This window comes from Pteropus alecto, unplaced genomic scaffold, assembly GCF_000325575.1.
Source record: "Pteropus alecto unplaced genomic scaffold, ASM32557v1 scaffold223, whole genome shotgun sequence".
Lineage (NCBI taxonomy): Eukaryota > Metazoa > Chordata > Mammalia > Chiroptera > Pteropodidae > Pteropus > Pteropus alecto.
Window position 1 is genome coordinate 1294450 of NW_006434441.1, and position 14909 is coordinate 1309358.

The 14909-nt window shown below is 52.4% G+C and overlaps 1 protein-coding gene across 1 annotated transcript in view; it reads left to right on the forward strand.

The window, feature by feature from the left end:
* The window catches only part of FAM178B (family with sequence similarity 178 member B), a 70814-nt gene that overhangs the window by 28404 nt on the left and 27501 nt on the right, over nt 1–14909 (forward strand). Inside the window, exons 8-11 of the mRNA XM_006909473.1 lie at nt 2056–2170; nt 7461–7548; nt 7887–8063; nt 8274–8371. Coding sequence (XP_006909535.1) covers nt 2056–2170; nt 7461–7548; nt 7887–8063; nt 8274–8371 — 478 coding nt within the window. The remainder of the gene's footprint in view (nt 1–2055; nt 2171–7460; nt 7549–7886; nt 8064–8273; nt 8372–14909) is intronic.

Genomic DNA, 14909 nt, shown 5'->3' on the forward strand with positions numbered 1-14909 from the left:
GTGGGGTCAGCACTGCTGGTGTCAGGGTAGTTTAAAGCAGCAGATGCACCTGCGTGGGCCACAGTGGGGACGGTGAGGGAGCCCACCACCCCTGACAGGATGTTTTGGCCCAGCTGGGCCTCCTGGGACCTGGCTCTGGCTTGATTTTCTTTCCATATGTGTCTTCCCCTCCCTGAAAAGGTTGGCCACCCACACATGCGTGCGCGTACTTGGTAAACCTCTCTCCAAGGGCCCCAGTAAACCTCTCTCTGTCTCTGTCTCTGTCTCTGTCTCTGTCTCTGTCTCTGTCTCTGTCTCTGTCTCTCTGTCTCTCTCTCTCTCTCTCAATGGTGTTGCATTGTGTTTTGCGGACTTCATGCTCCCCAGCTCATTTGTGAGGCAGACAAGGGTATCATTACTGTTCTCTTACTTGTTAAGTTGCCTGAGAGAAAAAAAAAGAAACAGGAAAGTTTTTCTTCCTCCAAGTGTCTAATTACTGGTTGGGTGAGCCCTGACCCATATACATTTCCAAAGAGAGAGACACTCGATGCCTGAGAAATGTCCTTGAATGGGACTCAGAGACCCTCCACCTGCCACTCCATCCACGGGCCACTGGCCCTGCAGCAGGACAGGACTATGGCCAAAACTTCACAATGCCCTTAGGCTGCTTGATTTGTTGCCTTGGTCTCTGGACATGCCTTTCTGCATTTGTCATTCCTCTCCCTTCATGGGGCGTATGCTTCCTTTCCTGTTGCCTGTGCCGTGTTCCTTGCCCCTCTTTGCTCATTCCCCATCCTCTGAGCAGGCTCTGACCCTCTCACCTGCCTTGGTTTTTACCCACCCTTGTCTTGTTTACTTGCCTGCCTGGCTTCTCTCTGAGGCCCCTAGGTCCAGTCTCTTCCAGGTCACGTTTTATCCTTAGCACCCAGCCTGGTTCCTGCACACATGGAGTGCAGTGAGGTTGGCCCTTAGGAGGGAGCCCCACCATCCAGAACCACGGAGGCTTGAGCATGTGACACTAATGCACCCCAGCCCAGCGTCCAGGTTCTTGATTCTGACGCCTTGTTCATGGGCAGATTCAGCATTTGCATTCTGGGACCATCAGCTTATCTTGTGACTCATTTTCAATTTCCCTCCTGGCTGTGCACTACTTGGTCAGGCTTAAGATTTTCTCCATTCATTCATTCATTCATTCAGCTTCCTCCACATACCAGCCACTTCTTGGGCACTGGGTGTGTAGAGATGAACAACACAGACTCGTCCTCACATTCTAACGTGGAGAGATGGACCAGAAGCAAGTCAGTCAGTAAATGAGATGGAGGGGTGGTGACGGGTGCAGACATGCTCTTGCCTTGAGTGCCAGGCGTGCAGGGGTCGCGTGCAGAGAGCATGTGGGGCGGGAGAGGACGTTGCAGCATTTCATCTTTGGGAAACACACTATGTTACAGCATTTTTATTTTTCTGCTCTCCTGCTTCTGAAAATGTCCTTCAGTTGTCTGACGGAGCAAAGGCCCTAAGTATGTAAGGCTTCTCTCTGTTGATATGATCGGATTATTGAGTGCGTTTTGTAAACTGGTCAAGAGAGGGTGGTGCTCTCAGCTTGAGCTTGCTAAGACACCTTCCAGGCTGTGTGTCCCTGGCGGAGATGGAGGGCCTGGGAACACCCAGCGTCACAGCAAGGGCCACGGCAAGTCAGCAGTGGACTCCAAGCCAGCCTCAGCCCTCGTAGCAGAGAGCCTGGGATACTGAGATGTCTTCTGAGTCTTGCAGTCCTGAGGCCTCCAGCTGAGGGCTCATCATCTGACTTGGCTCCGAGCAGCTCAGCACCCTGATGATTGCCAAGGCTCCCTGGGCCTTGGCACAACAAGGTGGCCGCAGCTTGAAGACCAGAGAATGAACATCCCAGTTCCCAAAGCTCCAGTGAGTGTCTGAAAACCACTGGGTGAGATGACACCTCCAGTGCCAGAGAATGCAGAAATTGGTCTCCTGGGCCAGGGTCACTCCTGGCCCACGAGTAGGAGCAGTGTGCCCTGTCCTCCCCTGCCCACTCCAACCCTGGCCCCTTTGACCTGACAGATGGAGACACGCACCTGTGGTACCCCTCGCTGCCGGAGGTCATGGAGGCGCTTCACAGCCTGGGTGCCCACAGCACCACCCTGTGCCCGCTGGGGTACTCTCAGCATAGCGGAAGGTGAGTCCGTCCCCTTGTTTTTGTCCTCATGTCCTCTCTCCTCCGTTCACCAGTCACTGAACTCGGTTCACACCCATCAAAGTATGTACCTTAAGTGGGGGCAGGCTTTTCCGTACCATTATAGGTCAGTACAGAGGTTAAAAACAAAACAAAACATTACAAAGAATCTCAGCATACATTCACGCTGGGAAATATTAAAGTATTTCCTAGTCTATAAATATAACACACCTCGTTGTTCGTTGTCCACAGCTGTCGATTTCATTGTTGCTTGTGGGACAGCCTTTAGCTCAATGAGCAACTATACGTTAGAAAAAGGAAGACTTCCTCTGATAATCAGATTATGTAAAATGTGTGCATTTTTTTAAGTTAAAAAAAAAAAGTTACTGAACTCAGCTGTAGCCTACCCAGTGAAACCCAGAGCCTGACAAGTTTACAAGACAACCCCCACGTGTAACCGAATGTGAGTGTGCAAACTGCCTTGCTCCCAGCTTCGGGGATGGGAAGAACCAGGCACGACACTGTCTTGCTACTTTGATTGACAGCTCTTCCCGCTCCTGCCTGGCTCAGGGCCCTCACTTCCCCTCCTCTTCTAAAATGTGTCCCTGTCTCTTCAGTCCATCTGCAAGCCCCCTCTCTGTCTGGCTCACACCTGACATCAGCTCATTGCCAGTGGGGCACAGTTGTGCATGTGATATCCATGATGCTCTATTCCATTTTGTGGGTGCCCCTTTTGTGCACTGGGCTGGGAGAGGGGGTGCGGGTGGAGACAGGGATGCTAATTTGCATACTCCTGATCCCTGCCCTCTAGGAACAGAGCCATACAGTCCATCAGTGATGATGACAGTCGGGTAGATGGTGACAGGATCTGGGCTGTAAAAGCATTAACGTGTTGTAGGTTTGTTCTGCCGGTTATAGCACATCCACACTTTTCTTGAGAATTCTTTGAGAAGCTGGTTTGAGGTAGAAAAGTGTTTAGAACCCTAGACAGGCTGTTACCCGGGAGCCCCCTTGGCTCAGAAGGTGCCAGGCCCCTTCCCCTGCTGTGGTGGCTCAGTGTCCTTTGCAGGGAAGGCCTACGCTTCTTCGGAACCTGTTCCACAACTGTTTAGTAATTGTCTGCGAAACCTATGTACTGGCCCTGCTGTGAACACCCACGTATGTGCCAGCCTGCAGTGCCCCCACCCCCTTATTCCATATCTGGTGTAACAAGTCACATGCCTCTTTCCCAACACGAAGCTGTGATCACTCCACCATCGAAGTCAACTCAGGAAAGGATCACACCCAGAAAACAGATGCACATCAGAAGTGGGGTAGGAGCACCGTGGGGTTCAGAAGAGGCACTTCTAACTGTCCTGATGAGCTCTTGGTGTCCATTTGCAAAGCAGGAGGTGGCACTGGAGACTGATAACCACCCAGTTCACTCTGCAAAGAGCCATGCCCCTCCCTCTCTTCTCTGTGGCTTCCTGCCCCTTACGCTTCAGGTTGAACCCCCCATTCCTGGAGGCCACAGAGGGCAGGTGGGCATTAGATCTGTGGCCCTTTCAATGCATCATCTCAGATACCTGGGACGCAGACCCCGCCATGTAGCCTTCCAGCAGGAGGCAGGAAGGGCCACACTGTCCTTGGGCAATGCCCAGAGCCCTACTGAGCTGCCTTGTGACAGCCCTGCCTGGTTCCTTGGGCTCCGCACCATAGGCTGGCTTAGAGGATTGAGAACTGGCCCCCGGGAGCCGGCCTATGGCAGCTCCATCAGAGCAGGCTGGGACCACCTGCCAAGCCCCTAGGACTGAATGAGTTTTTCTGCCAAGACACAGCCTCCTTGGGAGAAGCAGGCAGACAGGTCCTGGATACCCCGTGACCTCTGCGGGTTGGCCAAGATGCTCCCATGTGTATCCTGGGTGGCTGGCTGGCTGCTGTGCTTAGGGAAGCTCTAGAGGTCAAGGAGTGGGAAGATGGCACCTCCGACATCTTTAGGAAGCACAAAGAAGGTTCTGGCACCTCCTCTACTGTAGGCACAGACACATGGGCCACCAGAGCCACTGCAGTGCGGCTGCTTCCCCCACCACCCTCCTCACCTTGCTCCTGGCCAGGCTAAGAGGCTCATCCCAAGGCAGCTGGGGCCGCGTCAGGCACATCTCCACTGTGGGGATGTTCCATCTAGGGTTCCCCTGGCAGAGCACATGCCCTGTGTCCTGCAGGCACCCACAGAGCCTCATGTTGGCCCAGGCTGAGAACGAGGGCTGAGCGGTCTGTGCGCGGGCCCTTGGCTTGGCTGTTATTCCTGTTGCTGTGAGTTCAAGTCTTCACTGTCCATTTCCGGTCTCAGTTTCCTTAACACCCATCAGCATCTCATGGAGAGCTGCAAGACTTCCTCTCAGCAAGGACCAGGCGGTGGGCTAATGTCTGCCTGTTGCAGAGTAGCGCTTCTACAACCGGGGTGGGAAAAGCAGAAGCGAGGACCGGGGTGTGAACACTGCACAGTCTCACCTGGGGAGAGAGAGAAGGTGCTCATGTGGCCACGGCTGGACTTCCAAGGCCATTCCTGATTACAAGGCCATCCAGGGAGCCTGGACAGATATATAAGACTGGCCACTACAAACCAGCAAGCCTCTGCTATTGCCCAGTGCCAGAGGCCTTCTTTCACTTGGTCCTCTGAGAGGGCAGCCCCATGCAGAAGCCAGAAAGTAAGTAAATGACAGTTAATCCATTGAAAGGGCATCCTGTCTGCAACTGGCCCCCTTGGCATGATGTAATTCGATCCAGGTAAAATTTGCCTCCCTCCCCTTCCACTAGCTAAGCATCCATTCCTCGGCTGCCTTTGGAGCCGAATCACTGGCCTGGTTCCGGATCACTGGTCTGGTTCGGCTGGTGGTACAGACCTGGGGACGGCACCCTGCTGGCAGCCTGCATGTGGGGCTTCTGCCTTTGTGCAGGCACCTGCACAGTGGCTCTTGGTTGTAGTGATGGCAGTGCCCATACACTTCCCTTATGTTTCCCAGCTGAGTACATCGGACAACTGTGCAAATAGTAACTTATTTTTTTCAATCCTTGGGAAAAACAAATATGGAAACGGAGGTAGAGGTCAGTGATGTGCTCTCTCAAGATTCCTCGGTGCGTGTAGAACAGTGTTATTGTGACCCAAACTCCAGCTCCTGGGTGCTGCCCATAGCCTGTGAGCCCTAACCCAGCCAGCCAGGGGCAGGAGGGGGACATCACAGATGCAGCCACTTTGCTCATGGTAGAGCCATCAGCTGGCTCTAAACCCGCTGAGTGCAGGAGGGTAGCAGGGTCATCAGGCTTCGAACCCCTGTGCTCTGTGGCCTCTTGCTACAAGCAGTAGTGGAGGCCTGGGGATCATAGATGCAGCCGGTCAAGCACTGGCCCCTGAGAAAGGCAGGAGATGGAGGACCCTGTTATATTACCTGCTGTTCCCCAGGAGAGGCAGCACAGGGACACGCTGGAGCACACCCTGGGTGGCTGTCTGCCCTCTCCACTTGAGGCTGCTGTTCCCTTCCAAGGATGGGAGAGCTCTGTCACAGCCACACTTTCCCTTCCCAGCTCGAAGCAGAAATCACCAGCTGGTATTTTCCACACTCTACCTCCCTCTGGCAGCTCCAAACTGTTTGCAAGCCCAGGGCTCTCCAGCAGAGTCCCGAAGCCAACTCTGTCCCCCACCCCTTTGGGAAATCTGAAAGCAGCCCCACTGTGCTTGCCTGCCCCATCCTCACTGATACAGCCCCACAAGTGCCCGGATGTGAACACCAGCCTTACCCATTCCCTGGCCCTAGTAAATGCTAGTCTAGAAGAACGACTGAGCCCAGTGCTAGCCTCCCGCCCCAACTCCATTTGTTGGCACCAGCTTTCCGAATTCCTGGACACAATTCCCTCCAAGAAGCAGCACCAGTGCCAGGAATTAAAGAACAGAGACCTTTCACCAGAGAGGCCAGGTCACGGTGCTCTTCCCATTAGCAGCTTTGATTGTTGGCAGTGTCGTCGTCATCTATACCTTTGCTTAATGAGAGCCCACTGCTGGCGGGACGCCGCACTAGTCAACAGCAAAGTGGATGAGCCAGCAAAGGGAGCCTTGTCATAAACTTACCTCACTTATTTGAAGTCAACAGTACACATCCGGCCAGAGAGGGGACCATTAAGTGAGGGCGTCCCACTCAGCCCTTCATCCAGTGAGCGTGTGTCTGGGAAGCTTGTGCAAAGGGCGATGCGAACCTGCTGTCTCCCTCTGTAAGCATTGTGCCACCCTGAGGGTGACTCCTATCTTTTAAATCAGTGGTCCCCATCCTTTTTGGCACCAGGGACCAGGGCTCCTATGAGAATCTAATGCCTGAGGATCTGAGGTGGAGCCGAGGCAGTGATGCTAGCGCTGGGGAGTGGCTGAAAATACAGATGAAGCTTCTCTGGCTTACTTGCCACTCACCTCCTGCTGTATGCCCCAGTTTCCTAGACCGCTGTTTTAGATGGCCCTGGCCTCTGACGACTTCTGGGCTCAACCGGATCTGCGCCCTCCCTTGGAGAACACTGGCTGTGCTGCGCTCGTCCATAGAAGCATGTGGTGTGCCACCTTTGAGGGGTTTTCAAGGATCATTTTTACTCTGATTCTCACCTAACTTGCTGACTTCGGAAGCTACAGCATAGTGTGCTTTTCGGAGCAGGCAGAGTCACCACACCTGGACGGACAGAGAAGTCTTTTGAGGAAGACTCTTTTGGGGGCAGTGATCTCCTAGCTTCCAAGTCCCAGAATACTAAAGCTAGAGGCCTGACCAGAATGGTAGCAGGCTGGCCTCTGTGGCCAAAAACGATCAGCAGATACAGTACAATGTTACTTCCAAGGTTAGGTGTGAGAGACTGGGGCTACTGTCCCTGCATACTCCTCTCAGGTCACTCACTTTAAGGGAAGCAGGCTGAGGAGCCCTATGGAGAGGCCCTATGATCACGTGAGTGAATTTAGGAGCAGCGCCTCCTGCCCAGCCAAACCTGAGGTGACAGCAGCTCCATTCCCCAGTGTTTTGGCGGCAACCTCCTGAGACCCTCAGTCACAACCACCCAGCTGAGCAGCTCCCAACCCTCAGAAACTGCACCAAATAGTAAGGTTGTTTGTAAGCTTCTGTGTTTAGGGTAATTTGTTATGAAGCGGTAGAGACCGGCACACGGGACAGCAGTGTCTCCGGCCAAGTGTATCGTCTCATCCCTGGGGCCTTGTGTGCCCCCTTCTCGCTTCAGTTCTCCCCTGGTGCCCACTCCCCCTTTTCTTTCCCTGCGTTTCGTCTTGCCTTAGCATGCCTAAAGGTGAAGCTAGCCTGAGTGAGCAGCAGGACGCCCCCCAGGAGACGGCCCTGGCCATCAGCCTGAACTACATCTATAAGGTGAGTCTTCCTGCGGTCCCTACTCACAGTCCAGACCGATTCAGCAGATGGGTCCTGTGAGTGCGCGCTATCGAGCACTACAGTGTGCTCATCCCACCGCAGGCACCGTGTGGGCTCTCAGCACTGATGCTGCCAGATAATCACTCATCCTCTCCACAGGGGTGAATGTATCTGCCACCAGAGAACCCCGCGGGGGGGCGGGGGGAGGCAGTGCGGAGTCCAGCCTCACTGCTTGTTTACCTCAGCTCTCACCTAGCACCATCAGGGGCTCACAGTGTCCACCCCTCCCACCACATCATCTCCCAGAGGTGGTGCTGCCCTAGCTCTCTGCTCCCCAGTTCCTCACACTGTGCGCCCTGGCGCAGCCGAGGGCCTACAACGACTGGAGCCTCTTGGACTTGATTCGGCTGCTGTGCCACGCCAGCCTGGACGTGGGGCTGCGCCTGCTGCCCAAGACTGACCTCCAGCAGCTCCTACCCCTGCTCCTCGAGAACATCCAGGAGTGGCCAGGACAGGTACCAGAGCCCCTGGCCACGCCTGCCGCCTCCATAAGGTCCCAGTCTCCCCTAGCATGCCCAAGATGGGGACGGCACTGCTCGGAGGGCATCAGAACGCCTGGGAACACCCCCTCCTGCCCCTGGACTCCCGAGTGGGCTGGTGAGGAGGTCAGGGTGGGAGATGGCCCCTCCTGCATGCATCCACCCTGGCGCCTGCTGTTCCTGCAGCTCCAGCAGCTATGCCTCACCCTGAGCTGGGTGTCAGATCACCACCACAACCTGCTGGCACTCGTGCAGCTCTTCCTGGACGTGACTCCCCGGAGCAGGTGGGTGCTCCTTCACCTCGGCCTGCTCCCTTGGACACTCCCTGTGATGAGTGGGGTGTGGGGATCCAGAATCCTCCCCGTCAGTCCCAACAAACCTCCCACTCCCGCTGTGCTGCCATCTCTAAAACTCAGGAGAAAGAACTAAAAATACAACTCACTAACGAGTTCATTACAAAGGAAAAAAGTCTAATTTTCTTACTATGGTTTTATTAGCAAACCAATTGTCTTGCACAATTAGTTTCTGACTGTGGCGTCCCTGCCCTCCTTTCTTTGCCTCACCCTCCCCAGCTTTTGTGGCTGGTTCCTTCTCATCATTCAGACCTCAGCTGCATTGTGTCCCCTGCTCCCTCCCTCCACCCCACCCACCTTCCAGACTCTGAGTTCATCATTCTGTTTTATTTTCTGCACAGCATTGATCTCTGCCTGAAATGATCTCACTGTTTGTTTCCTTGTTCATGGCCACCTCTCCTACAGGAGAGCATGTCCCTTACCTGTGCCACTTGCCGTATCGTCTGAGAATGAGCCCCCCTCCCACTTTTCCAACCCTGGCCTTCGCAGGCACCTCCCAGTTACTCTCCAGGGAGCAGCTGGGGGTTTTATTCAGCTTCACATCCCCAGGGCCCATCCAGTGCGATCATCCTGTGGTGGAGGCTCAGTCTGTTTCCTGTGAATCTGGTGGCAAGAGAGGCCTGTTCACAGTCCTGACAGAGTTCTTGCTCTGTATTTGAAAAAACTGGGCTACACGCACATATACCTGTACAGATGTGCGTGGGCACACGCGGTGGACCTCATGCGTTTTCACAGCTGTGTCGTATTCCCTGGTGTATTTGTAATCAGTCCCCTAATTCTGGATGTTCACTAAGTGACTGTCGGTGTATATGAACTTTGCACATTTATATAAATGTTTCTATAGGATAAATTCCTTGAAGTGAAATTGCAGTTCTAGTATGTACGTTTAAAATGGGGCCTTCAAGAAGAAGGTGTGCCAATTAATAATACCACCAAACAGGCATGAAAATACCTGTTTCTTCACATTGTCATTAATACTGTGTGTTCTCAGTTTTGTTTTTAAGTTTTTGTCAATCTGGTAAGTGAAAAATGCCATTCCAGGGTTCTAATTTTCATTTCCCTGACTGGCAGTGAAACTGAGAATCTTCTCATATGGTTATTGGCCTTTTGTGTTTCTCTTATAAATGACTTCTTGATGTTTCTTGCCCATTTTTCTTTCTATCTGGCAATTTATCTTCTTATATTGATTTATATATTGCTTATTATGTATGTCTCAGACACTGTGTTTTCTCCTAAGGCTGTATATTGTCCTTTTTAAACCTTCGTGTATGATTATCTTTCAGTGAACTGAATTTTTTAAAAATTTTTTTTAAATAAATTTTTTATTTTAGAATAGATTTAAATTTTTAGAAGAGTTGGTTGCATAGCAGAGTTGATTGTAACAGAATCTTTCTACCCTGAATAGGAAGGCCAACCTCACCTCCAGGACCCTTATAAATACTGTGTTCTATTTCCTTTCAGTATTTCTAGAGTTCTGTCTCTGCCAGCTCTTAACCCCATCTGGAATCTCTATTTTTTTGTAGGTGTGAGACAGGGACCTAACTTGATTTTTTTTCCACCCACGAAGAGCCAGTGGACCCAACACCATTTTTTTGTTTTTTTTCCGTTTTAATAATCTGTTCTTTCCTAACATATTACCTTCATTGTATCCTAAATTTGTGGTGGCATTCATCCACTAGCAGCATGAAGCTGTTGTTCCAGGAATCAGTGCTTTTGCAGGGTCCCTTTGTAGCTCAGGATCTTTGGTCAGTGCCTCCTAAATGCCAGGAGTGAATGAAACGAGCAGCCTAGCCTCGCTTTCAGACAGGCACAGTAGGACAATACCTCCTGCCAAGGGCTGTGCTAGGAAAGAGGCTTCACCACCAACATGCGTGGGATTTATTCGTTTATCTAGACATCTTATTATATTTCTTTCTCTAAACAGATAAAGTATTCAAATAGAACAGAGTTCAAAAGGCACCAAGGAGTATGTATTGAAAATGTGCCCCCCGGCCTGTCACCATCTGTGCTTGCGTGCATGTGCCCCTGCCCTTCCTTCACTTCAAGGTGTGTTTTGGCAGTCACTACAGACTGGGTCAGGAGACCTTCGTGTCCTGTTTATAGCCACATTGTACTGGCCGTAGTCTTTAGCTGGTCCCCTGCTCCTTGTGGTGCAATGTTGGAGGCACTTGCTGGTGGCCTTGTTCTGCCCTTGCTGATGGCTGCCCCACTGGGCCCAGTGCCCAGACCGACCCCAGGAAGGAGGGCGTGTTGTTGCACGAAGGGCTTTTTTAGTCTGCCGACTGGCTAAGCACCAGGCAGGGACTTCCACCAACATTTGTGTGACACTCGCTACCCCCCACCTTCCACCCCCTGCCACCTTGTTCACCAAGACTCTTGGATGCACCATAGAGTGAAGTCAAAGTTGAGCTTAACCGTGAAAAATTAAAGTAAATACTAAAGAAAAGCACTAGAAGCGGGGAAGTCCTTGGAGGAAAGTCAATTTGGGGACTGTGTCCTCTCTAGGGCAGCTCTGGCAGTTGCTGGGACAAGCTTGTGCTATCCCACTTGTGTCCAGGCCCAGTACATGTCCCCAGCAGACCTCTGTTAGGAGAAAGGCGATCTGAAGGCTGCTCTCACTCCTCTGAAGGTGGACAGATGTCTCCAGGTTCCCTCAGAGTAGAGGGAGGGTGACATCGTCTGCCTGGTCAGATGAAGGAGCAGACCAAGGCTTCCTAAATAGTCACAAACCACCCAATGACGATGGAGAGTTCTTTGTCCCTGTGGGCAACATGTGAAGAAACAGGCTGGCTCCCCCTCCGTTGACAGTCTGTGTGTCCCCACCATCCCTCTAGACGGCTGCATGACCAGATTGAGCCAATGACTTTAAAATGTACTGACCCTCCAACAATTTAACCTAGAGGAATAGCAAGGGTTTATTGACCATGGCAGTTAGCGTAGCGACATGCATACTAGTGACGAACTGGAACTGGCCTCACGACCACCACAGGTCACGTCGTGCCTGCTGTCCAGAGGCCCCAGTGCCCTAGCTGAGAACAATTCTGTCTCTACCCATGACCTTTCCTTCCTCCTGCTCCCTCTTGCTTATTGCTGAACCCTGGACACGTGCCAGGCTCTTTAGAGGTCAGTGCTGTAGGGAGTTCTCACCTGAGAAGACAGTCATTAAGAACATTCTAGAAGGAGGCAGCCAGGGTCCAAAAAACCTTCAGGGTTTTAGAGGGGTTCAGAATCAAGATGAAGGCCATGTCTATGAGTGAAGGGACCATGGCCGGAGCTGGGAGGCAGACAGCAAAGGAGAAGTGGGTCACGATGAAGCCAGGAGTATAGGAGTAGTGCTGAAGAGCATCTGCTCACTCTTAGGGGTGGCTGTGGGAAGGTGGTAGGAGCCGAGGAGACACACCACATCTGGCACCAACCACTCCGTCTTAGCTGCTCTGTCACCAGTGGCCAAATGGCCTTTCCTTGTGAGCAGGCATATCCATCTCCTCCTTGGCTTCGCGGGGCTGCTCTCCTGCTCTCCCCCTCCTCTGGCCCCTCCTCAGTCACCATCACCCATTGTCCTGTGTGCTGGAGACCTCCACTTGAGCTTGCTGTGCCTCAGGTTCTGTCCCAGGCCGTCTTCTCCATCCCTGGTGCAGTCTCAGGGCACCTTCCAGGCCAGGAGCTGCCAGCCCGCCCCAGGAGTTGCCTCTCTGGAAGACTGTCACCTGCCCTGAAATTGGGCTCCTTCCGCGGGAGCAGCCCAGGGCCAGCAGCTATAAAGGCCTCACTCCAGACACCTCTGAAGGACCTCGCCAGCCCACAGCTTGCAGGATCAACTTTGCTATGACTGCATCACAGCCTGGCTTTCCCCTCAGCCCAAACCTGCTTCCTTCGTTCCCTGACGCGTGAGCCGGAGAGCACACTATTCCTCCCCCCACGAGCCCGCTGCATGCTCAGCTCCATTTCAGAGCCCACTTCTTGGAGAACTCAACCTGATATGCCATCTGATCCACATCATGGCTTCAACTCCAACTGCACGCTGGGGGCAGTGCCCGTGGCCACACTTTGCTGCTCAGCCTCAGATCTGTGTGGGCAGGTATTTCCTGTTCGGCATGTGCAAAACAAGTCACCACCTTCCAAGGAGGGTCACCTCCCTGTTTCCTATTGCCCCATGGTGGCATCTGCTGCCTGAAGCCTAGGAGTCTGTGGGCACTTTCTGTCCTTTCAGGCTTTCCTGGCTTCCACAGTAGTCATCTGTCTTTGTCGTCCCACTGTGGCTGCCATGGTTCCAGCTCTTACTACTGCTCCCTGGATTTCTGAATCAGAGCCCTTTCTTTCCAGGCCTCTCCCACCTGACACCCCCCCCCACACACACACACACATACACACTGTCCTGCAGTGTGACCTTCCTTCTAATGCACATGTGGCCCTGTCACTCCTGTTCTTAAAATCCCTCAGGCTTCTGTCCTCAGGATGATGCTCAAATAACCTAACCTGATGTCCGAGGGCCTTTGTTCCTCCTTCTCAGTCCTACTTTCCCTCTGCCCCCCATGTCCTGCAGGCTCCCCTGCTCCAGCCACAGCCTAACACTTTGCAGTCACCAAAAACACGATCAGCATTTGTCTTTGAGCTTTTCGGCATGTGTTCCCTCTTGCTGGAGAAGCCTCTTCCCCTCTTCACCTCCTCTCTGCTTGGGTAAGGTTTCTTTACCCCTGAGATGAGGCTCAGAGCAAGGCGGCCCCTCTCCTGAGAAACCTCCTGCCACCGGCCCTGGTTGCTGGTACCCTTTGCGGACTCCTTGGGCTAGAGCATGACTTTGCTCTCTGGTCCTTGGGGCCTGGCGCCAGAGAGGGGCTTGGTGAGCAGGCTTATGGAGCAGTTGCTTCTGGAGGGCAGAGTTCAAAACACATCCACAGAGAGATGATTTGTTAGTAACAGACTCCACAAAGAAAGATGGCTCGGGCTGGCTAGGAGATCCTGCAATAAAACTTGGACTGTGGATTGCAAATGAACAGGTGAGGGAAAAAATGGGAAGTAGCTAAAGGCTGCATGCAGGGCTGCGGTCGGAGCTCCTGCATGATCTCAGATTTTGAAAGATAAATGAAAGGTGGAAGGAAGGGTTCAAAAGCAATGCAAGTAGTCAGCACAGACCTAATAATACCCTGGGGAAAAGTAAGAGTCATTGGAGGGGTTTCTGCGCAGTGCTTTTGGGGCTGACAATGAGATGTTAACACCAATGGAGAAAGACCAACACCACAGAATTCCTTTTTTGCTTCTGCTTTCTTTGTTGAGGAGCATAACATTTCACCTGGACCAAAATCTTGACTGAAGGGACTTGAAGCATGAGATAGTGGCGGAGACTATGTGACAGCATCTGGCTGTGTGGAAAGAGTCTAAGACCCCGCGCCCCAGTGGAAGGACACCCTCGTCAGTACTGGAAGGAGAGCAGATGGGGTTCCCTGAGGATTCCTAAGGACAAATCATACACGACCAGCCTCATTTCCTTTCCTAACAGTGGTCTGGAGAAGACCTAGGTGTTTGCAAGGCCTTGCGTAGAGACTGGTGTCGCATCCTATAGACAGCATAAGGAAGCGTGGGTCGAGTAATTTAGGACTAGACAGGCTCATTATCTAAAGTGCTGCAGCCATCAGAGTCCACCTGGGGACAGGCCCTGCAGCCATCCGGAGTTCTGTCTTCACCAATATGTTGGCCAGAGCAGACTCAGGGTCTTGGATGAGGCCATCAGTGGAACAAAGGTCGGATTCACCCATGACATGAATGCATCCGACAGCAAACTGAAGGTCCCAGATCTTGACAGACCATAATGACAGGCTGAGTGAAAGGGAGACTCAGACTCACAATAAAGAGCAGGATCCTGGAAATGGAATTTGACAGCATGACATGCGAGATGTTGGGCTCAATCCTAGCTGTGCGGCATGGCAGGCTTGCCATGAAAATGAGCAGTAGACTCAGCTCTGAGCACCTCCCCTGTCAGAATGGAGGATCCAACCCAGAATGGCAAAAAGAGTCGGAAAGATAGAAAAGTGTGTCTGGTGCACCTGGAGAAGGGGCAGCTGTGAGAAACACGGCAACTTTAAGCATGCGGAGGAATAGGTGAAGATGAGGTGACTTTTAAGGCGTTTTCTGAGCCTAAGGTTTTATGGATTTTATCGTAATCGCCCAAAAAAAGAAATAAGGAAAGAGGGAGGGAGGATGAAAGGTGGGTTGTGATTGTCCATGTAAGCTTTATTTGCTAAATGGTAGTAACCTTTTTGTTTAGTTACAATATGTGTGCAGGAAAGGACACGGCAGAGGCAGACACGCAGTGCACTTTGCAAAGGAGGCTGTCTGTGTCATTTCCAGTACATTATGGGAGAGATACCTACTCCCCAGAAGTCCCCTCAGGCCCCTCTGAAAAGAAAACCCTGTCCCATCTGCAAAGAAAACCCTGTCCCGTCTTCCACCGCACAAATTGGTTCTGTCCATT